The sequence below is a fragment of the Eschrichtius robustus genome, chromosome 12 (genome assembly GCF_028021215.1).
Source record: "Eschrichtius robustus isolate mEscRob2 chromosome 12, mEscRob2.pri, whole genome shotgun sequence".
Classification (NCBI taxonomy): Eukaryota; Metazoa; Chordata; class Mammalia; order Artiodactyla; family Eschrichtiidae; genus Eschrichtius; species Eschrichtius robustus.
This window is the reverse complement of record NC_090835.1, coordinates 73,007,205-73,030,106: the sequence shown is the minus strand read 5'-3', so window position 1 is coordinate 73,030,106 and position 22,902 is coordinate 73,007,205. Positions and strand designations below refer to the sequence as shown.

At 47.7% G+C, this 22,902-nt stretch overlaps 1 protein-coding gene across 1 annotated transcript in view; it reads left to right on the top strand.

The window, feature by feature from the left end:
* Positions 1 to 22,902, top strand: part of KIF6 (kinesin family member 6) — a 399,235-nt gene that overhangs the window by 300,431 nt on the left and 75,902 nt on the right. Inside the window, exons 14-15 of the mRNA XM_068557688.1 lie at positions 12,101 to 12,209; positions 20,886 to 20,941. Coding sequence (XP_068413789.1) covers positions 12,101 to 12,209; positions 20,886 to 20,941 — 165 coding nt within the window. The remainder of the gene's footprint in view (positions 1 to 12,100; positions 12,210 to 20,885; positions 20,942 to 22,902) is intronic.

Here is a 22,902-nt window from a genome sequence, read left to right as displayed (position 1 = left end):
ATGGGGAGGGGGAGGGGTGAGATGTGACAGGGTGAGAGAGTGTCATGGACATATATACACTACCAAATGTAAAATAGATAGCTAGTGGGAAGCAGCCACATAGCACAGGGAGATCAGCTCGGTGCTTTGTGACCACCTAGAGGGGTGGGATGGGGAGGGTGGGAGGGAGGGAGATGCAAGAGGGAAGAGATATGGGAACATATGTATATGTATAACTGATTCACTTTGTTATAAAGCAGAAACTAACACACCATTGTAAAGCAATTATACTTCAATAAAGATGTTTAAAAAAAACTACCAATGGCATTTTTCACAGAACTAGAACAAAAAATTTCACAATTTGTATGGGAACACAAAAGGCCCCGAATAGCCAAAGCAATCCTGAGAAAGAAAAACAGAGCTGGAGGAATCAGGCTCCCTGACTTCAGACTATACTACAAAGCTACAGTAATCAAGACAGTATGGTACTGGCACAAAAACAGGAATATAGATCAATGGAACAGGATAGAAAGCCCAGAGATAAACCCATCTTATCTTTGATAAAGGAGGTAAGAGTATACAGTGGAGAAAAGACAGCCTCTTCAATAAATGGTACTGGGAAAACTGGACAGCTACATGTAAAAGAATGACATTAGAACACTCCCTAACACCATACACAAAAATAAACTCAAAATGGATTAAAGACCTAAATGTAAGGTCAGACACTATAAAACTCTTAGAGGAAAACAGGCAGAATACTGTATGACAGAAATCACAGCAAGATCCTTTTCGACCCACCTCCTAGAGAAATGGAAATAAAAACAAAAATTAACAAATGGGACCTAATGAAACTTAAAAGCTTTTGCACAGCAAAGGAAACTATAAACAAGACGAAAAGACAACCCTCAGAATGGGAGAAAATATTTGCAAACATAGCAACTGACAAAGGATTAATCTCCAAATATACAAGCAGCTCATGCAGCTCAATATCAAAAAACAAACAACCCAATCCAAAAATGGGCAGAAGACCTAAACAGACATTTCTCCACAGAAGATATACAGATTGCCAACAAACACATGAAAGGATGCTCAACAACACTAATCATTAGAGAAATGCAAATCAAAACAGCAATGAGGTATCACCTCACACCAGTCAGAATGGCCATCATCAAAAAATCTACAAACAATAAATGCTGGAGAGGGTGTGGAGAAAAGGGAACCCTCTTGCACTGTTGGTGGGAATGTAAATTGATACAGCCACTATGGAGAACAGTATGGAGGGTCCTTAAAAAACTAAAAATAGAACTACCATACGACCCAGCAATCCCACTACTGGGCATATACCCTGAGAAAACCATAATTCAAAAAGAGACATGTACCACAATGTTCATTGCAGCTCTATTTACAATAGCCGGGACATGGAAGCAGCCTAAGTGTCCATTGACAAATGAATGGATAAAGAAGATGTGGTACATATATACAATGGAATATTTCTCGGCCATAAAAAGAAACGAAATTGAGTTATTTGTAGTGAGGTGGATGGACCTAGAGTCTTTCATACAGAGTGAAGTAAGTCAGAAAGAGAAAAATAAATACCGTATGCTAACATATATATGGAATCTAAAAAAAAAAAAAATTGGTTCTGAAGAACCTAGGGGCAGGACAGGAATAAAGACACAGACGTAGAGAATGGACTTGAGGACACGGGGAGGGGGAAGGGTAAGCTGGGACGAAGTGAGAGAGTGGCATGGACATATATACACTACCAAATGTAAAATAGATTGCTAGTGGGAAGCAGCCACATAGCACAGGGAGATCAGCTTGGTGCTTTGTGACCACCTAGAGGCGTGGGATAGGGAGGGTGGGAGGGAGACGCAAGAGGGAGGATATATGGGGATGTATGTATATGTATAGCTGATTCACTTTGTTATACAGCAGAAACTAACACACCATTGTAAAGCAATTATACTCCAGTAAAGATGTTGTTAGAAAAAAAAAGAAAAAAAGGTATTCAGTAGTTTTAAAAGGGAGCTATGCACTACGTGGCACCTCCTCTCATTACCCCTTCACAGTTACATTAAGAGACAGGAGTTCTGTTAGCTTCACTTATAGATGAGGAGGCTGAGACTCGGAGCAATTTAAATGGCAGACCCCACCCAGGTCATACAGCTAGAGTGAGGCCAGCACTCAATCCCACGGCTTCTCACTCCAAATCCTGTTTCCTTTTTGCAGCCACTGCACTGGAGGAACACTGAGGTTACACGCTAAAGCCAGTATTCTTCCTCTGTCATGTGAGGGAAGGAGAGTTGCCTGAGGAGGTGTGGAAAACTCCAGCGGCCTCTGCCTGGGGATTCCTGGGCAAGCAGGGCAGTAGTGCGGAGTGTGGTGTCTACACCCAGTGGTCCCTCGATCCCCAATTCCCCCACAGCCCAAGGAAACCCCCAGGTCCTCCCAGTCAGGCTCTGCACCAGCCCGAGCTCCTTTCCTCCAGCTCCTGCTCCTCGGTTCCTCTAAAACCTGCCCCAGAAGGAACGCTCCTCCAAGAGCCCCTCGGCAGTCTGACCGGCCCCTCTGCGCCTGCGCAACCACCTGCACCATCTGTACCGCGTTACCATCAGTGCTCTGTCTCAGGGTGCTCTCCTGCTTTGTAAAGTAAGCTTTGACCTTCCCACGTCCCCACTGCTTTCTATCCTAAGGCCAAGGGCAGTGGCTCTTCTATTTATCTGTAACGAGCCATGGGAGAGGGCTGTCGACAGGGTAGATGCTCGGTACTTGTTAACAGATGGTCTGCTTCACCAACTGACTCACTGCCTGAGGGAACAAACAGATGTTTCATTTAAACAATGAGATATTTTCCAGAAAAGAAGCAGTTAGGATACAGAAAGGTCAAAGGGAAAATGATGGCCTCCTAGATCCTTTTCACCTCTTTTTCACGACTGTTGCTCTTTTGGGGTGGGAGATTATTCTCTGCAGAGTCCACACTCTGAGAACCTGGACCCTGCCCCTTCTCTTCTCTTCCCTGTAGTATCCACCCCCACTCAGTCCAACAAAACCGTCTTAAGTGCATAAATTCTTTTTATCGTGGAGACCCTTCTGAGCACAAGCTCCGTATAGATGAGGGAAAGATAACTATTCAACTGGTCCAGCCATAGTTGGCTAACTAACGAAGTCCTCATAGAGAGTCAAGGCTTCACCACAAGTCAGCCAACTCCCCCTTTACCTCTGATCCTTACCCCACCCCACAGGTCCCCAGGTGAAGTAGCTCCTCCCAGCCACCTGGTGCCTTCCCTGTTTCCCCTTCACAAAGATCTCCCCAACTCTTCTGAGCTGCCATATGCATTCATGGTTTTCAGTCCACATGCCAGCTCACAACCCTCCAAAAACTGCCTTTTTTCTCTTTACCACCTCTGAGTCCTGACTCCATCGGTCTGACCTCAGTGGTTTGCTGGCACTTATGAGATCATTTCTACTTGGCAAATGATTTCCATCTAGCAACACTATATGCAAAGAGAAGGTTTTGGAGTCAGACAAACCTGGGATCAAGTTATGGCTTTGCCATTTTACTAACTGTTGTGTTGGGGTCACTTTTAACCTCCTTCAACCTCAGTTACCTTACCTGTAAAGTGGGCCCAATACTGCCTAGTTGACAGAGTCACTGTGAGAATTAAATGAGACAACATGTATAATCCCTGTAGCACAGAGTTCTCAGTAAGCATTAGCTCCCCACCACCACCAGTAGAGTTATTGTAAAGATTAGCTGAGCTAATATTTATGAACTATGGAACAGTGCCTGTCACATAGAAGACACACACAAAAAATAATTTTCCCCTTCCTTTTTTTTCCCCAAGGAATGAACACTAGCATATCTAAACTCCATTTTGACTTATACTTATTTCCAAGCCAGGGAAACAGAATTTTATCTAAATCCACATGCATTTCAGGGAAGGAGAATTTTGCTACTCAGCTAGAATGTAATTCTTTAATTCTCTTTTTTAAATGTATCAAAATAAATTTGAGATGGGTGGAATTCATTCCTAATCTAGGCATACATAGAAAACTTGCCTCATTTCAGACAATAGGACATGTGAACTCTGCTTTAGCCACTGTCCCCAAAGCACAGGCTGACACAAGAACCAAACTCATCAGGGTGGGGACCAGGCAACAGAACCCTATTAACCATGGCCTTTGGAAGTGGTCAAGACATGTCAAACTCAGGGAATCCGGTATTTTTCAGATTCCGCAGAATTTGGAGCCTCTTTCTAAGCTGAAGAGGAATGCTACCTTTCTGTTCAGTGGGCCTCTCAGTCAACTGCCCTTTAACCCACAAAGGGCTAGAACACACATGTCCTTCCACCCAGATTCCCAAGGTTGGTCCAAATATTAGGCATGGAATGAGACCCCAAGGCCCTTTTGGGCTGCCACATCCGTGGGTTGAAATCGATGAAAAAGACCCCATAGGTCCAGGTTAGCCTGGCAGCAGGGGCCACAGGATGCTGTCTTATTTTGTGGAAACATTGCTGGCCTCCAGATTCCTGAGTGAACTCCAAAACGCAGAAATGCCAACATGACCCAGGCTGCTCTCCAAGCTCCATGCCTGTGTCTATCCACAGGTCTCTCTAAGCAACCCACTTGGGCACTTTGTCCTGAATGAGAACACTCACAAAATAAAAACCCCAGAGATGCTGGGTTAGGAAAATGACAGTTTTCGGCAGATGATCTCGGGACCATTGTCTGAAGGTTTTATGTTACTGCTGGAAATGGGCAACTATGTTCAAGCAGCTGCCCTTCTTTCAGGGGCTCCAAGCCCGTCCACTGGGCTGGCACATGGGGCCTTTCTTCACCTGCTCAGGCCCACATCGAGGACACAGCTGCATCAGGAGGGTGAATCAACCCCAGTACCAAGACAAAAAGGAAACGCAGCCTGCCTCGTGCACTGCCCCTTCATTCTGTCCAGCCCACATGGTCTGTGCTGCTGGGCCTGGTAGGTTGCCAGTGGGATGTGTGATTTCTGGCACCAGGAGTCAGGAACCCATCTGATTTATTTAGATGTGGTGCCACCATTGGGTGGGTCTCCTAAGGTTTCAGTGGCTTTCCACTTTGGAACTTCCCTTCACTCCACTCCCTAGAGCCCCTGCCAAGCCTGCCATGCTTCAGCCTGCTCCAAGCCAGCCCTAAGAATCTACTAATTAAAGTTTCTCCTTTGGCATCTTTCATGCGGCAATTTAGGAAACTCCAAGGCAAGTCCTAATCTGAGGACTTCAGCCCAGGTGGTATCACCTGGTTTGAACATAGGCTTTTGACCCCAAAGCCTTTGGGGCACCAACCCATTCCAGAAGTTGTCAATCAAAAGGGAGAAGCAGGTTGGGCAAGTGTCCTTGGTCACCCCCAAAAGATCTACTCTTTGGTCTTCACATCTGCAGTCACTTTGGCCGTGGCTAAGTGGTTTTGTCTTCCCTTCATCCTCTGATTCCATACCCTGCTGTACCCACCCGGCAACCCCGCAAATTGTAGACGAGCTGCTCCTGGCCCTTAAAGTAAACAGAGCCATGGCACATGGCATTTCTTCCCGTGGTGACCTCCACCACCCTGGCAGTGGAGAGACATGAATAGAGCACGCCTCAGCATCTCCTCCCAGACGGCCACTCTCAGTGATTCGGGGCATTGATGCCGCTCCCTGGGGAAAATTACCTTCATGTCAGCCCCTAAGGTGATGGAAGAAGGCAGCTATTTTTCCCTTACAGCACAGGAATGATGAAAGTAACAGCAGTTGTCGTTTAATTGGGTGGTAACGTGGGAGCCATCTATTATAGGAAGAGCTTCTGTGCCAGGGATGATTGACTGGAAGAGGCTGCCTGAAGAGCTATGCTGACAGCTCTAGTGCTGTAATTAGTTTCCCCAGCAAACGATGCTGTGATTGGTTAGCAATGTCTTCCATGGGTGTGAGGAAGGAAAGTGGGAACATGGGAGCTACATATGTGCCATCTCTGTCTTTCATGTAACTTCCAGAAACCTCCTCCTTCCTAGATGACAGCATCTACCCCACAGTGAGGGGTGGGGAGGACAGTGAAGACAGTATCTCAGATGTCCTTTCTAATCTTTCTGGGAGATGGTCCATCCTTTAGCACCTCCCGGTCTCATGAGTTCATTCAGTCCAGCATCAAAGGACCCTTTGCTCTCCATGCTAGAAGCTGCTGACTTGTCCTTCACCCGAGTTTCAGCCTGAAGCCATCCCTTCCTCTCTATGGCCCCACGGACCTCCTCGTTCCAAGCACCATTCCCAAGAATGCTGGACCACTGACCCTTCCCTTGGTCCTCCTATCCCTCCTGGCCTTTATGTTTCATGCCACCTTGATAAGTTATCCCTTCCTGTCATCTAAAGTCTTCATTCCTTTCCCTCCCATTGGTCCATTCATTCTAACTTCTCCACACACTAGAGGATGGAATTCTCTTCTGGCTATTTGTGTGAGGATATTTTTGTATATTTCACCCAAGTCAACACTTACTGAGAAATTTCAGTGCATATAGAACTTATATCAGATGCCAAAAAAACACACTCTATCCCTTCCTGTTGCTTCTCATTCCTGTACGCACTTCCGTGGTCTACATATTGTAGGTATTCATCGTATCACTATATCAAAGCCATTCCCTTATCTTTGGTTTTGAAAGCTTCTGCTACCAAGCCACAGAGAGTGTAATCATCCCCTTCATCCAGCCTTCTCCCTGCCTGAGCCCTGAATGTCCCTTCCCAGCTCTGAGTCTTCTCATGTTTTTAGTCCCAAACGGTGGGTTCACACCCCCTCTCCCCTTGGAATCCACCCCACCTCTCACTTTTCCTCATTCCCTGTTGGTCTTCTTTTCTCTCTTTCCTTCTTCAGTCAGAAGGAAGTGAGGCACCACATGAATAAATGTCTTTCCCAAGGAAAATATATTTTTGGCTCTGATTAGCAAATCATTTTTCAGCTTGAATAACACCACTCTCCATCATTTTATTCCTGTCAATTTTTAAGCAATAGCTTAAGCAGTAGTAGGTTGTTTGGGGGCAGCCAGGAAAATGAGCTCTGGCCCAGGAGCCCCAGACTAAAGGAAATCAGACAGCAGGCCCAACGGCAGCAGCATAAACTCTCCATTTCCGTTGTTTTTTCTTTCCATTTGGTTTCCATGGGGCCCTGTGTTGGGGGCAGGGAGGACTTCCAAAAGTACTGATTTGTATTCTTTAGAAAAATAAGGACCCAAATTTCAGGATGGCAAAAAAAAAAAAAAAAAAAAGAGCATTAAGAAATGTATAAGGGACCAGTATCTAAGAACTTTGGGTGCCTATCATTTCCAGAAACCCAACTCCAAGGCTAATTTTGAGGGTACCTCACTGACTGCCGTTTCTATCTAAGTGCTCTTTAATAGGTATCAAAATCCAGAAGAGGTTGTACCTTCAGGACTTGGAAATATTTTCCATCCAACTCACAACCCAGAATTGTAATGTCCTATTTTGGTGCTGAGGTTGAGAAACTCCTCTCCTTTAGGGTTTTTTGGGGTTTTGTTTTTTGCTCTGTTTTGTTTGAAATTTTATACTACCCTGTGATATTTTATTTACTCTCCTTTAGGTTTTAAACAGTCCTGTGATTCAGCAAGCCAACACGCTTCTGTGAGTCATCCATGTTTTCTGGGCTTTAACACTGGGACCTATGACTGAAATTCACTAAAAGGAAACAACTGAGAACTAGAAATGGGCATGGCAAATCACAACTCCTGAGGGCCAAAGCCGATGAGCCTCTGAGTTTGACAGACTAAACAAAGTTGGGAAGAAGGCACAGTATATCCATCTTCCCTTGCAAGCTCAGATCCCCCTGATTCTGGCACCAGCCTGAGACACCATCTTATGTCTCATCTTTGCAGGACCTCTTAGCTAATTGTCAAGAAATCATGGAGTTTTTCTTTGCTAGCCCTAAAATAGACGCCTTCAAGAGTATTTGCCTTTTTATAAAAGCTTCTTGGAGTTGAAATTCACCTCTAATGGTAACACGTAGTGGGGAGAAGATGGTGCTGGGTTTCTAAAATCACACCATACAGGGGATGGACTCACCCCATAGCGTGATGGTGGAGAGAGGGAGAGCAGTGGGTGCGTGCCTCCCCTCCGCCATCGCGTCACAGTGCACTGTCCTAAAAGGAACAACGCTAAGTATCTAAAACATTCATTCATTCATTCATTCATTCATTCAAAAGATATTTGATTGAGTTCCCCCTATGTGCCAGGTACTATCCAGGTGCTAGCAAGACTGCTGCAAACCAAACTGACAAAAATCCCTGCCCTCATGGAGCTTACAAATTCTAGAAACACTAACAGAACATATTAACATATGAAGTGAACTATGCAAACAGTGAACAAAACTCATGGTTCTGTTTTTTCTGTGATACTGTAAAAAAGACTTCAAAGTTTTAGACAAGATAGGCACTAGTAAGAGTACAATCTCATGGGTAAATCTATTTCTACCAGGTCATTTGGAGGCCCACCACCTGCTTCCTCTATCAGGCATACTTTTCCCTGGAAAAACTGGTCTAAGAGCGGGTCTACCTTCCTCTGAAAGCTGGGCAGTTTTTTACCCCTTTATAACCATTTCTTTAAGTGAGCCCCAGTTTCCTCCTCTGTAAAATGAAATTATGACCAGGGATCACGGACAAGTTTAACTGGAATAATATGTAAGACAGCACTTGGCACCATGCTTAGTGTCAGGTATGCAAAAAATTCATTTCTGAGTCACCCAAATGTCATTCCTATCAGGTGGCAGAACCGCGCATATTAATCCAGTTGCCCTGTTAATCCACACTCCTCCCGCCCCTCCGCCTGGGATCTCTGCCACTTCTCCACCTCGCAAGTGCCGCTTCATCTTCAGGACCCTTCACACTCTCCCTGACAGAGCTGGCCCTCCCTCCCTCCCCTCCACCCAGCGCTGGACCACACGCCTCCCTTACAGCGAGCAGCAGCTTCTTTGTAATTATTTGTTCACTTTTCTTTCTCCCTTACTAGATTTTGAACTCTTTAAGGGCAAGGATCATGCTGTAATCTTCTCGTTCAAGTTTATATCTCTGTCACATGCCTAGCACGTGAATAAATAAGATGAATAAATACTTATCGAGAGAATAAATAAATCGATGATAATCTCATAGCGAAGTGAGCCCTCAGTCACTGCGTGCTCCACGGCTCCTGTTCTTTTTAGTGCACGATGTGTGCTTAGGGGCAAGAGCTCGCCAGACGAGAAAGAGCTGTTTTGCAAACCCTGAGAGGGAAAGGGAGGTGGAGGTATCTCTTCAGTAAATAAAAAGCTGCTCATTAGCTTGGTGGCTGGCCCCAAACTGGAGTGAGAACTGGTCTATTAGCACAGTCCAAAAGGGGCTGGATATGGGCTCTGAGCCAGCAGAACGGGAATGGGCAAGAGTGGGACGGAGGTGGAGCCGGGGTCACGCACCGCAGCTGCCTGTGGGGTCCCTTCCACGTGCCCGTCCCTGTGGACCCAGCCTCACCCTCCACGTGGCAGCCGTGAAGCCCCAGTAGGCTTCCAGACCTGGCTTTGCCTCTTGGCCTTCAGTCTATGGGCATCCTCACCACCTCACCTTGACCTCTCTGAGCAGACACTTAGGATGCGAGCTGCTGGGATTACAGCCGTCACACTCGTGCCCATTCACCTGAGGTCATCACCATCAAAGAACACCAATGCCAGAATCTTCCTCCACTGTAGCAGGAGGAAAGCCAGTCCCGTGTTCCTGACAATAAGCCCATGGCACTGCAGGACCCCAAGTGCCTTTTAAATCACCAAAAATATCAAATACTTCCAGTGTAACTATCCCATAATGTGTACTTTACTAAATTTTAAGTCTTTGAAAGCTGGTGATTTGTGTATAATATGTCACGGCGCTGGCCCCAGATTTCTTAGCATGACCTTCAAAATTCTCTGCAAAATGCTCCCGAACTACCCTCCTGGGCTTATCTCCCCTGTGCGCCCCCTGTCCCTTCTGCTCCCACCGCCCGGACCACTCCACACCTTAGGGGAGGCCCCATGGGGTTTTCAGCTGATTGTAAGTTCTTCCAGGACCTACTGCCGTATCGGCATCATGGGTGCTGGGAAACCTCGCCCTGGCCTCTCCACCCAGCTGTCACCTTGGGCTGTCAGCTCTAAAAGAAAGCAGAGCCTGGGAGAGTAAAGGCCATGAATGCTTCTTCTTCGCTGCAGCTTTCTGGACAACCCTCCACCCCACCTCCACCCTTGCCGCCTCTGGTTGGTGGAAGCCCTCTCATCACCTCCTGTGTGGGAAGCAATCTGGGGGTCCCACAGGCAGGCGGATTCCAGTGTAGTCTTGGTGGAGCTTTCCCTCTCCCCCAGCCCTAGTCCAGAGAGACTCATTCCTCTACCCTCTGTGGTTAAAACAAATCATAAAAATGATAAATCATAAAAATGACGCAATAAAAGGCAAACGTTGTCAGAGCTGGGCGTGGACTAGGGTGGGGACAAGGTGTGGAATGAGCCCTTTGGCTCCTGGTGGGCTCTGCTGGGCCAAAGCACTCTCTGGCTAATGTCTCTCGCGTATCAGGGCTCATCTTTCTGAACATCGCCCAAACCCCTTCCCAGGCCCACCCGACTCGGGAGTGTGCGGGGCAGATGTGGAGACAGAACTGAGATGTGCCCATTTGCTTCTGATTGGAAAAGGGTGGGGTGTCTTTGTGTGTCTCACCATTCAGACATTCTTCATGGTGCTATTTTTATCAACAGTAATCATTAAATTGGTGTCAGATGGGCTGGTCCACTTCCTTACACCGGGGCTGGGTGATGGGACTCTGCAGGTTTTTCCAGGCAAAAGATGTGGTATGTGGCCCACATGAACGCACCTCTGGAACCCTAGGTCTCAGAGCGAGTCCCTCTGGCCCTGGACTGTGTTCCTATGGCAACGAGAGCAAGGCTCCTCATCACTCCTGGTTCATTCCTGACCCGATTCATTTAACAGACATATGTTGAGCACCTTCTAAATGCCAGACATTGAGCAAGACACTGGGGACTCACAAAAAATATGATCCCTACCTCCTAAGAGACATGCATTTCGTGAGAAAGGGTTGTCGCATGAAGTGGCAGTGTCTACTGGGCTGTGCCTATCCCAGAAACACAGTGGAGGGAGGATTTGTTTAGTCTGGGCCTCACAGAAAGCTCCATGGAGGCGGTAGCACTCAGCCAGGGCTTCAGAGATAGAGTTAAGTGGATGAAAATACAGGAAAGGGAACCAAGGGCAGAGGCATAAAAAAATGACTCCATAGATTTATCCAAAATCCAGCTGTGAATGCAGCTGTCACCATGGGAGTCCCAGACCCACACCTGCCTGGAGCCTTACCCTGGGAGGTTGCGAGGAAGAGGGCTTCGGGGCAGGAATGCCATCTCCTCACTCCCAGGGCCCTGGCTGTTCTGACTCTGGTTTCAGAGTTTGGCCCCCGAGTAGGGCCCAGCAGCCAGGCTTGGCCTGTAGTGGCTAAAGGGACTCAGGAGGTTGAAGTTAGACGTGAACCAGGAACCTCCACCGCAGTCTGCTTGCGGATCTTGTGATTGAGAACTTAACTCTCAGGTTAGAACTGGGGCCTCTCACTAGACACAGGTAACGAGGATGAGTCATCCTATGGAGACTAAGGGCAGAATTTTCTAGACTCTAAATCTTTGAGTTGGGATTATACTTCTTTTAACTACATGCCTGGAAATTCAGGGTGAAATTTCACAGAAAACCAAAATGGAGCATAACAGGAAAATGGGCAGAAATGTGTCCCTGAGTGATGGCAGAAAGTGCTTTTGCAGATGTCCCCGGACATCCAGGGCTTGGCGCTCTGGTTTTCATTTCCTCTGACCAGACATTCCAAACTCCACCCCCCACGAGTCACGTGGATGCCCAGGCTCAGGCCCACAGGGCGCGGCGGGTGTCACTGAAAGGGCCTCCTCGGCGGCTGGCGTCGGCCAGCTGGAAGAGCCTGGGGTCACCTGTCTGGTCAGGAGCCTCTCTGCTGTGGGCCTCTTTGGCTTTGCAGTCTGACTAAAGTGACAGTGAAATTAATGGGATCCTGACGCTCTGACTGAGGCCATTTCCCCGTGTCTCCAAACAGGGATGAGAGAGGAAATGTCATTAGGACGCCAGGAGGCTTTTGAAATTTTCAAGAGGGACCATGCTGACAGCGTCACCATCGAAGACAACAAACAGATTCTGAAGCAGAGGTAAGGCTGGCGCGGAGAGCAGCTGGTCCTCCAAAGCGTAGCTGGGCCAGCCTAGAGAAAACTTGATTTCTGAAAGAAAGGCACAAGGTGTGTGCAGTTTCACGTTGAATGACATCCAGCCTGGTGCACTTCCCTCCCATACGTTAAGCCTCATCATCCCAGTACCGCTGGGTAAGCAACGTTAGAGCAGGGCTGTGACTGACAGCCACAATTGTATACAATTCTCACATCCCACATTAATTCTCATCAGCCTGGGACTCTATTGCTATTTCACTGCTCCAAAGGCAAAGGAAAAAAGTGTTTACAGACCAAATGATACATCTTAGAACTCTAGGCCCTCCGGCTGCTCAGGAAAGCCGTCCTGTACTTCTTGGTCAAAGGAAGTATTCACATGCACATCCTGTGACCCGGACACCTCTGGTGTGTTCCCCAGGCCGGAAGCAGAGCAGGCTACACCATCTGCTGACAGGTTGTCCAGCAAGCCTGTGTTCTGGACCCTTTAGAAAAAACTTAGAGGTACATCATTTGTTTCAACTAATCCAGGAATTCGACGCATGTCCTCAAACTGGACGTGTGGCTCTAGAGTTCAAAAACTAGAGTTCTAGACTGCAAACTCTCAAATGTCACATATGACTCTGCATCTCAGCACACAGTACATTTTCAAAAACTATTTGTTGAATTAAAATGAGATCCAGGTTTGAAAGTCATATGTTTATAAATGTTTCAAGGAAGCATGAGAAGGGGATGAGCTCTCTCAGGAAAACATGTGGAAGTACAAGGGCCTGGAGGGTAGAACCACAGGGAAAGCTTTCAAGGAAAGGGGTGGGGGGGTAGGGAGGAGGCCATGAGGGAGACTGAGAAGAGGGGAAGAGCCAGCAGGAAAGACCTGCCTGAGAGCCAAGAGGGGAGACGGCTCCCAGAAGCGTGTTGTCGGGGGTGTCAGATGCTCCAAAGAAACAAGCAGGAGGCAGCAGGCAAGTGCATGGGGAGCTGACAGCTGGAAGAGCGTGGGTTGGGCACTGGGAGGGAAGGGGCAAGTGAGAAGGAATTGAGCAAAGGAGAGAGGGCGAGCAACGTGTTCAGAAAGCCCGTGAGATGTGGGAGACATTTGTAAAAGAAAAAGGGAAGTGGCCTGAGGAGAAGGGGAGATGGTTTCAGAAGGGGAGAGAGTTGGGCAAGATTGTAGGCCTCAGGCAGAAGCAAGCCAGTCGGGGGGAGAGAGAGAGCAAGAGAGAGAAAAACAAGGGAAACACTGACCCAGCAAGGCTCCAGGGAGCCGGGCGGTAGGGAATGTCAGAGGGAGGGGAACCTGGAAGGAAGCCTGAATAGAAAAACACAGCAAGATGGGCTGACGCTGATACATTTAGAAGTGGAAGGAGAAGTGGGGAAAAAGAAAAAGGAAAGGCAAGCTGCACTAAGGGCCCAGCCCGGTCCGTTGACCAGTGACGTTTGCACTTGGGGGGCGTGGATCCCAGATCACTTTAGGAATTCAGTGAAGGCCAGAGCAGCCCTCTGGGGTGCAGTGCAGCCCTCCTAACCAAAGAGGTGTCTGCACCCCCTGTGACCCAGCAGTTCCCCTCCTGGGTTTACAGCCATCATGCCTCAGTATCTATGGGGATTGGTTTCAGGACCCCCATAGATACCAAAATTGGCTCGGGCTCAAGTCTCTTATATAAAATGGGTAGTACAGTCGGGCCTCCAAATCCACAGGTTCTGCCCACGGATCCAGAGGGCCGACGGTATCTCCCGAGAGGGTCTCACGGATTCAGGAGGGGACATACACAAGGATGTTTACAGCAGCTCTGTTTGTGGCCGAGGAGCATTGGAGACCTTGTGGGCGTCATCCCTGGGGAAGTCAAGAGGTAGAATGCTGGGGAGCTCTCTGCAGGCTGCATGTTGGGGAGTCGGATGTGGCAGGTGGGAGATGGGTTAATGCACACATACCAACAAGGACAGTGCTAAGTAAGAACACACAATTTATGTAAATTATAAACAGATGCACACAAAGCAAACAAAAACAGCTGAACAAAAAAGCATACTTTAACCTACTTTGACCGTAAGAATGGCTGCCTCTGAGGGGAGCAGAGTGGGAGCCCAACATGGGATATGAGCGATAGATGAATAAAACAAGGGGGTGGGGAGAAGATGAAGTGAATCTAGGGAAAGCTGAAGACTCTGTCCCCAGAGAAATGGAATGTGCACATCCACACAAACTTTAGCCTGTGAATCCAGGGGTTTCACAAACTTTCCAATGCTTCTCCCTGGTGCAGGCCATGTATTTTCAGCAGAGTCAGTTGGACGTGTTGAAGCAGGACACCTTGTTCGTCTAGAGACAAGCATATGAAGCTGGATGACAGCTGCCTCGTCCAGTGACTTCTGAGGAGCTCTCAGCTGTGTCCACACCTCAGGCTTCATAGCTTATATGGGCGCCTCGTAACCCTTGCTTCACAGTAAAATGACCCGTGGAGCTTGTAAAAGCTACCAGATCCTGGGCCTGACTCCCCAGATATTCTCACTGAATTAGGTAGAGCCTGAGCATCCATTCGTTTCAGGATTCCAACATGCCACCAGGTTTGAAAACCACTGGCCAGACAGAGACCTTGTCCAGAGACCTTGAGACCCAGAACCTCTGCAGGAAAGCCTCAAAACTCCACAGGTTAAACCAGTTACCAGGCGACTCCTCTGCACGTACAGGTTGAAGAACCACTGGCTTAGGAAGAACATAATACTTTGTCTTCCTTGTTCTAGATTGGCATGGCTCCAGGATCGGGCTTGTACCCTTGAGTTTAGGTCTTTCTCCAGCGGGGGATGGGTTGAGGGGATGGCAGGGATGAGGGTGTTGTGGGCTTCCAACACAGAGCTCACTTAACTCTAGTAGAATTAGTAGAGTTCTGACAGCCCACGGGACAGATGTGCTTTGGGGTTCAAATACATCTAAATCACACAGGATGGGCTGGTAATAATGGTGGTCCCATCTTCCTTGTGGCCATAAAGCAAAGGAATTAATGAAATTCACACAAAGCTCTCCTCTGAGAAGAGGTTTTCCCAGCAGTAAATCAGTCTTTTAAAATCAAATGAAAAGTCAGGAGGCCAGCCCACATTTTTAAAATGTCTACATCTGTTCAATGTTACCAATTATTAAAGGAATATTTGGTACTGGGGAGAGTAAGCCATGACCTACTCTTTTCTCAGGATTGGAACCTCTTTTGCATTCACGGAGAGTATTCAATTATCAGATATTACACGCTCATAACTGCGATGGCAGAGGACAAAGAGAAATGTTTTTATATGAAAACAAATAACTACAACCAGTGCTCCCATAGCAGACATCAAAATAAAGCCTGACTTCCATGCCTCCCTTTAGGAAACGGTCTGCAGTAACCCTGATCCCTTCCACAGACTTGCTCCCATTCCCTCTAGTGACCAGGAGCACCACGTGGACCATCTATGGGAGGACTGACCGGTCCTGGGAATACAGACATGTGCCAGAGGGGTGTTCCTCAGGGCAGCATTAAATTGCTGTTCCCTAACCCTACTTGTAGCAGACTTCCTCTTAGAAAGTCTTACCTTTCTGATAATCCTCAGCCACCAAGACCCACGGGCCTGGCCTCCCGCTTTATTCCCTGCTTCTTGCGTCAAATAACTCTGCCATCCGATGGCTCGGGCGTTGAGCCGTCCTGTTGAAAAAGTCCACGAAAGAGGGGCTTAGGACCCCACACATGAACCTTGGTGCAGCTCAGCCTTGTTAGCCAATGGCAAGTAGCTTCTAAGCTCAAATATAGGGACTATTGGTGGCCCAGATCCCTTTGAATTCCCTCAGCTCCCTCAGAGTGCAAGGCTGATGCAGAGATGCAGGAGGGGACCATCAATGGCTCAGACTTAAGTGTTACTTAGTAGGAGCGATTTCTTCCCCTTCTTGCTGGCACCCTTCGCTACCCCACAGGGAACTTCTAGCGCATCTCAGCTCTGCCCCGAGTCTGGGGAAAGTTGTGCTGCCTGCCTGTGACAACAGAAACAAGATGTTGGCACATTAATGGGATATTTACCCTTCGGTGAACTAGAGCACGTGAGCCAATTCTTAAGCCGGATTTTTCAATAGAAGACAATTCAACTAGAAGTACGGTTGAAAATCACTACATTTTTCAGGCATGACTCATCCTCATAGTATATAATAATATGCAGAGAGGCTGGAAACCCCATGCTTGGCAAATTCCAGTGCCCAGGCACCACACAGCTAACTTTCTTTTGTGGCAGATCTTTCATGCAAACTGAATCCCCTGTCACTGAGTCCCATTAAGTAACAAAAGAATAAATAAATGGGGAGATTAGCTGCAATTGGAAAGGAAGGCGTTGATAATGTGAACTAAACCAAGAAAAGCACCCCTTCACTCAGTTGGATCCTTCAGATAGAGAATAGAACAGCAATCTAACGCCAATGGGAAAACTGGACCAAGAGTGGCGAGAAATCTCGTGGAACCATCTGGAAATAATGTCCATGACAAATAGGAGTTCCCTGGTTCCTATTAGACTCCAGTTTTAACCTTTATTATTTTGCCATTTGTTTTTTGTATTTACACTTTGTCTTGAACAAGAATTATGAACTCTGAGAGCAGAGATTAGATTAGAATCTTCTAAGCCTCCCACAGTTTTTTAAAGCAGTGCTGGCCACAGAAATGGTACTCAAAAACACTGCTTTTTGGCTTGAGAATGACAATTTGAAATCGACTTTGAGAAATCTTAGCAGCCAAGAAAACTGTGTGAGAACTGCTTCCTAGAAGTAGGTGAATGCAGCAGCGGCTTCCTGAGAGTCAGGGAAGGAACCGCTCAATGGGAGACAAGAGGGCAGCCATCTTGATGGGGAAATGGGATGAAATTTTCTATTTCGGTATTTTTAAAAAGTGTAAAGGAAATGAATGGTGGATCTTCATCACAATATAACAGAGGCAGCCAAAGTACCATGTCAGGGACAAGTCAACAGAGGAAAGAAAGGGCATAGATACAGACTATACAGACATACGGTCTTTCTCTCTGATGGGGAAGAAAATTGGATGTTTGTTCACTCTATGAATAATCAGCATATTAAGTTAATCACCCTAGACCAGAAGACAGGAAAGACTGAAAGGTAGGAAATAGCCCAAAGGCAGGCAGCATGGATGCAGGGAGCTGAGCAAGCAGTCGTTGAAGTGGTCTGGGGGAGAGCGACAGCTCCTTCCCAAGGCAGGTGGAGGAGGGTGAAGCTCAGTGGGACGTCAGGATAGGTACTGAGGACATAGAATGGGCGAGACTCCAGGGCTGAGTGAAGGATCTAATGGAGAGCAGGGCAGAGGATGGTGTGCAGGTTACTGGCATGAGCACCTGGGTGAGTGGGTGCTGTGCAGTGAGAGGAGAAAGGATGGGAGGAAGGCAGGGAGGTCTTCAGGGAAGGGCATCAGTTCTGCTCTAGATCCCATGGGTTTTAAATATCTGCAGGGCATCAAATGGGCAATTGGATAGTGGGTCAGGAAATAAAGCAGGGCCGAGAGGGAGATCTGGGAGGTGTCCGTAGAGGTGACCGATGAAGGCACTGCCTAGAGTGGAACGAACGGAATGCCCAGAGAGAAGAGGTAGCTTGAGGAGAGGGTCTAAGACTAAACCCTGACCATTACCAACATCTAAGGAACAGGCTGCAGAAGAAAAGCCTGAACAGGAGACTGAGAAGCAGCAGCCAGGGAGAGAGGGCAAAAAACGGAGGTGGGTGATGTAACATGCAAGCCAACGGGAGAGAATTGCTTCTACTCTGTGGACAGAGCCTGGCGCACAGCGGGTGCCGTTGGTTGGGTGAGGGCTGGATGTCACGGGGAGCCAGGCTTGTGAAGGAACAGCCGGAGTGCTGCGTTCCTTCTCCCTTCCAAACCCAGGCCTCGCCCCCAGGTAGAGCTTTCTCTGCGCGGGCGCGGGGGAGCAGAGCAGTCTGCCGGGCCCCACTCCGGAACTGCCCCCAGCACCATACGCTCCTCAGGTGGAGCCACGCAGAGATTCCCTGATAGGAATGTTTTGGCACCGGGAGTAGGAGACCCTCAGGGGCTCACAGGTGGTACTGGTTGAGTCTCAGCGGCTCCCCGGCACCAGCCTCCTCCCAGCAGCCTCAGATATTGTCCAGGAGGGCGGCACCCCTGGGGAAAGTCGGCACAGGTTCAACCACCTGGACCACATCCCTAATGGGAATGTGCCCCTTTTAGAAGCGCAGGAGTCAGGAGGCTCCCCGAGGGAAGATCAGAACGCGGGCTGGGGCGGGAGGAAGGGGAGGGGGCGGGGCTGACGGAGACTTGGGCTGGGAGGTGTGGAGGTGCAGGGGCCCCGGGAGGAACAGGGCAGAGGTGCGGGGGCCACCTTCTTTCTCATCTCTCCCGCCATCCCTTACTCCCCTCCTTCCCCCTCAGGGCTAGGCTTCCTTAGGCAAGAGTTTGTCTTGACAACCGGAGATCAGGAAAACATGTGGGTGGGGTGGTCTGGAGCAGTGACAACTGCAGCCTGAAGGGAAAATGGTCTGGCGGAGACAGGACGGCCCTCAGCCCGCACCTCTTCGGTGGGAAAGCCCTTTTTAGCTCGCGCTGGGCTGCAGAGGAGAGCATGGAACAGCTCGTGGTTCCCGGTGGTGTCCACCAGCCCTGGTGTGGGGCGGCTCTTTGGAGAAGGTCGACCGCAGCACTAAGTAGCTCCTCGCTGTGGCCCCCCCAAGGCACACGTGGGCACCGCCCAGGCTGGGGAGCTCCCTTCCAGGCCTGTCGGAGCTTCTCTGAGCCGGGCTGCTGCGGAGATGGCCCATTCTGCCTGCAGGATGTTCCCTCCTCCAGCTCTACTCTGGTTTCCTCCAGCATTGACATGCATTTCAGCAGCTTTGCAGCCCTGCTCTTGTGTTTTCCTCGTTCCCAAGAATCTAAAGCTTCCAGAACTCTCTGGAACAGGCAATAAGAGGGGCCACTCATTGAGCAATGGAGGACTATCAAACCCCATGAAATCCTAGGTATTGGGGATGGATGCAGCGACCACCAAACAATTAGAGCCCCACACTTGGCAGAACTTCGTATGAAGATAGTCCTCATCTGAGTGGCCCGGACCAGACCTCAGAGTCTGTCTGCCCAGGGGACAGAGGCCAGAATGAGCCCACAGAGCCCAGCACAGTGATCTACACATGATATGAATGTTTGCTGAGCTGAATTCAGTCTTCATGGCATCAAATGGGATTGCACTTCTCTCCGGAAGGTGACAGGCACTAGCTGAGGAAAGGACATATGTCATCTGTGATGAGCCTGAACACCCTTAATAAGGAGGCAGAGGTGGAGTTCCAAGAAACGGAACACTAAGAGAAAATTTAGTCCCCTTCCCTGGAAACACCTGTCTGCAATCTCAGGCCCAGCAGACACATTCGGAAAATAGCAGTGACATCATTCATGCCTCTTTTCCACCGAGCCCGGAGGCTTCGGGGCACTCTGGCCTTCGCTTATGTTGTTCCCCTGCCTGGAATGCCCTCTTCTCCCCACTTCCTCTAACAAACTCCTGCTCGACTAAAGCGTTTATGGATGAAACAATGCGACATCTGAGAGTTACTGGGATCCAGAAAGATTTGGGGATGGGGCATTGACATTTCATAAGGGCCCGCTGTGTGTAGGGGCCTGGATGGCATGGTTTTTACAGAGGCCATTTCCTACACTTCTCCAGCACGAGGTTGGGCTCTCAGGGGGCATCTCAGGAATACCTGTTAGAAAATAGGAGTCATTAAGTAAACTCAACACAGCATCTGGTGCACTAGTGGGCAGCAATCTAAGATAGTGGAGAAGTTTCTGATAACATAGGGAAGGACTAATAATGAGAAGTAAAAACATAAAACCCAAAGCACAAAAATCATACATATGGTATGATCTTAACTCTGTAAGAACTGGCCAGAAAGAAGACTGGATGGATCTCAAAATGAGCTTATTTCTGGGTAGGGGATAATTAGGGATTTTTTCTTCTTGTTTTTATATTTCCAAACTGTGATTGAGCATCATATATAACAGGAGTAAGCAAACTCTTTCTGGAAAAAGCCAGATAGTAAATATTTTCAGCTCTGCAGGCCCTATGGTCTCTGTCCCAGCCACTCGACCCTGCCTTTGCAGCATGAGAACAGCCTTAGACAATAAACAAACGAATCGGTATGGTTGTGTCCCATACTACTTGATTTACAGAAACTGGTGATGGGATGGGTCCACATCATGACCAGCCGTAGTTTGCTGGTCAGAAAAAAAAAAAGGATAAGAAAAAAAAAAATGTTCTTTAAGTATTCTTTGACTCTAAGATCTTGGCACTGTGATTAACAGAGCACAGTACAGAAGGCTTACAGCCGTGCTTTACTCTGGTTCCCTTGTATCATAAAATACTAGGAATCAAAAGTAGATTTGATAAATCTACATAAATTAGAGACTATGAGAATGAAGTTCTATGCTGGAGAGAGGAGTAAAAATTCACGATACCAGTAATTAATACAAATTTTATCTCTACTTTTAAGCCTAATATATTTCATTCATTTAAATTTTCTTTTATGTCTTTCGATAAAGCTTTATAATATTTTAGAGACCTCTCGGAAAGCTCTCATTTTTAAAACATAATTTAGGATGAACAGAAAAGGTTAAGCTCTCATTTCTTTTTTTTTTCCTCCAGATTTTCCGAAGCAAAGGCCCTGGGAGAAAGTATAAATGAAGCAAGAAGTAAAATTGGTAAGCAGATGATATTCTGTGAGCCTCTTTCACAGGCCATTTTCCTGGTGAAAATCAGGTCATGATGTGCTTCCAAATAGCTGTGAGGATGAGTTTCAAGAGGTCCCTGCCAAGGAAGCCGCTTTGAGAGCACCTCTCCTTGGAAGTTTGCCATCTCTCCTACCATCCATCAGGGAAAGCACTTTCTTTTGTCTAGAACTTGAACTTTTCGTCCTCATACAGCCTTGAGCTCTAGCATCCTAATGAGAAAGTTTTGCTTTTCCTGGTGTTTTCCAGCAATAGCCCAACTGGTCATAACTGTACAATTATAGTGACATTTCTCATTTTCAAGTGCCATGGAACACTTTTACACCTCCCAGAGCTTATACTTATTGTTTTTGGCCCAGGTGCGCAATTTTCAGCACCATTTCAGTAAGCCGCCTGGAGGATGAGAGGAAAGAATGAGTCACTGTGCCTTCCCAGGGCACAGGCTGCCCAGCAGGGCTCCCCCACTTAAGTGAGCATCCCTGGACCCGTGAGGTTAAGGCAACAGGCAAACTCGAAAATAGTATGCCTCAGATCTTTGTCAAAGTGAGAGGAAAACGCTTCTTTCACACCAGGCTAGAAGACACACGGTGACCCATCTCCCAGGCTGGGACAGCTTCATGAAGCTGCAACTTCCCTGTGGCTTCGTCTCTGTGCTAGGGAAAGCAGGAGTTACCTGGTCACAGCTGACTCCCTGTGTCCCCCTTGTCCTCACCTGTCTCCTCTCGTAAGTGAGGACAGGACGGAAGCCACTATGAATGTCCCTTTTGGCTTTTCCTACAGAATATGGAAGCTCACAATAGCCTCAGGTCACTTCAGTTAGGGAAACAGGGAGCCCCACGTTCTCTTCTGTGGCCTGAGCGGAAAGAGTTGAGGCCGCCAAGCCCTGAGCCATGCCCAGTACCAGGCCAAGAATCTCCAGAGTCTCAGAGATTCTTGACTTAAGGTCGAGGATCTTGGATGGAGGAAAAATGCATCTTTATTTTCACTAGCCTCTAACTGCAGTTTAGCACTCCCTCCAATGATGAATGTCGGCAGCAGGCCACAGTAGAAGTAGCAGCACCTGTCACAGCGGAAATCACAGACATTTTCATTTCACAGCACAGTTAGCAAGACATCATAAAATATCTTTTATACTCATCAGTACTTCAAAATTACAGGAGTTATTAGACTCACCAGTAGATCTTGTTATTTCTTTTTTTTAATTTTATTTATTTATTTATTTATTTATTTATGGCTGTGTTGGGTCTTCGTTTCTGTGCGAGGGCTCTCTCTAGTTGCGGCAAGCGGGGGCCACTCTTCATCGCGGTGCGCAGGCCTCTCACTGTCGCGGCCTCTCTTGTTGCGGAGCACAGGCTCCAAACGCGCAGGCTCAGTAATTGTGGCTCACGGGCCCAGCTGCTCCGCGGCATGTGGGATCTTCCCGGACCAGGGCTCGAACCCGTGTCCCCTGCATTGACAGGCAGATTCTCAACCACTGCGCCACCAGGGAAGCCCCAGATCTTGTTATTTAATGCATTTATATAAAAGCACATAGATATTTCTATATCACAAAATTTTTTTAAATTTTGATAACTACTTCAGTGTAATTGGTCTCTCTTAAAATCCTATGTAAAACTCCTTTCTTGGAGTGAATTCTCAAAACTCCTAATACTGCATGAAAAAAAAATTGGGGGTCAGGAGCACTTTTCTAGAGATAATATCCATAGTTTATCTGATTCTCAAAGGGGTCAGTGACCCAAACCAATAGCAAGGGAAGGGGAAGCAGGCTTAAGTGGATCCAGGGCCGGCTTGTCAGAATTGTCTGACTGGAAGTTCCTAACGGTCTGTTTGCATCCCTGGGGAGACAAGAAGGAAGGACCTTTTATAAACAGTTTCTGCCCAGAAAGTGATAATAAAGTTTTGCTCTTGAAAAATATCTAACTCTCTAAACCAAA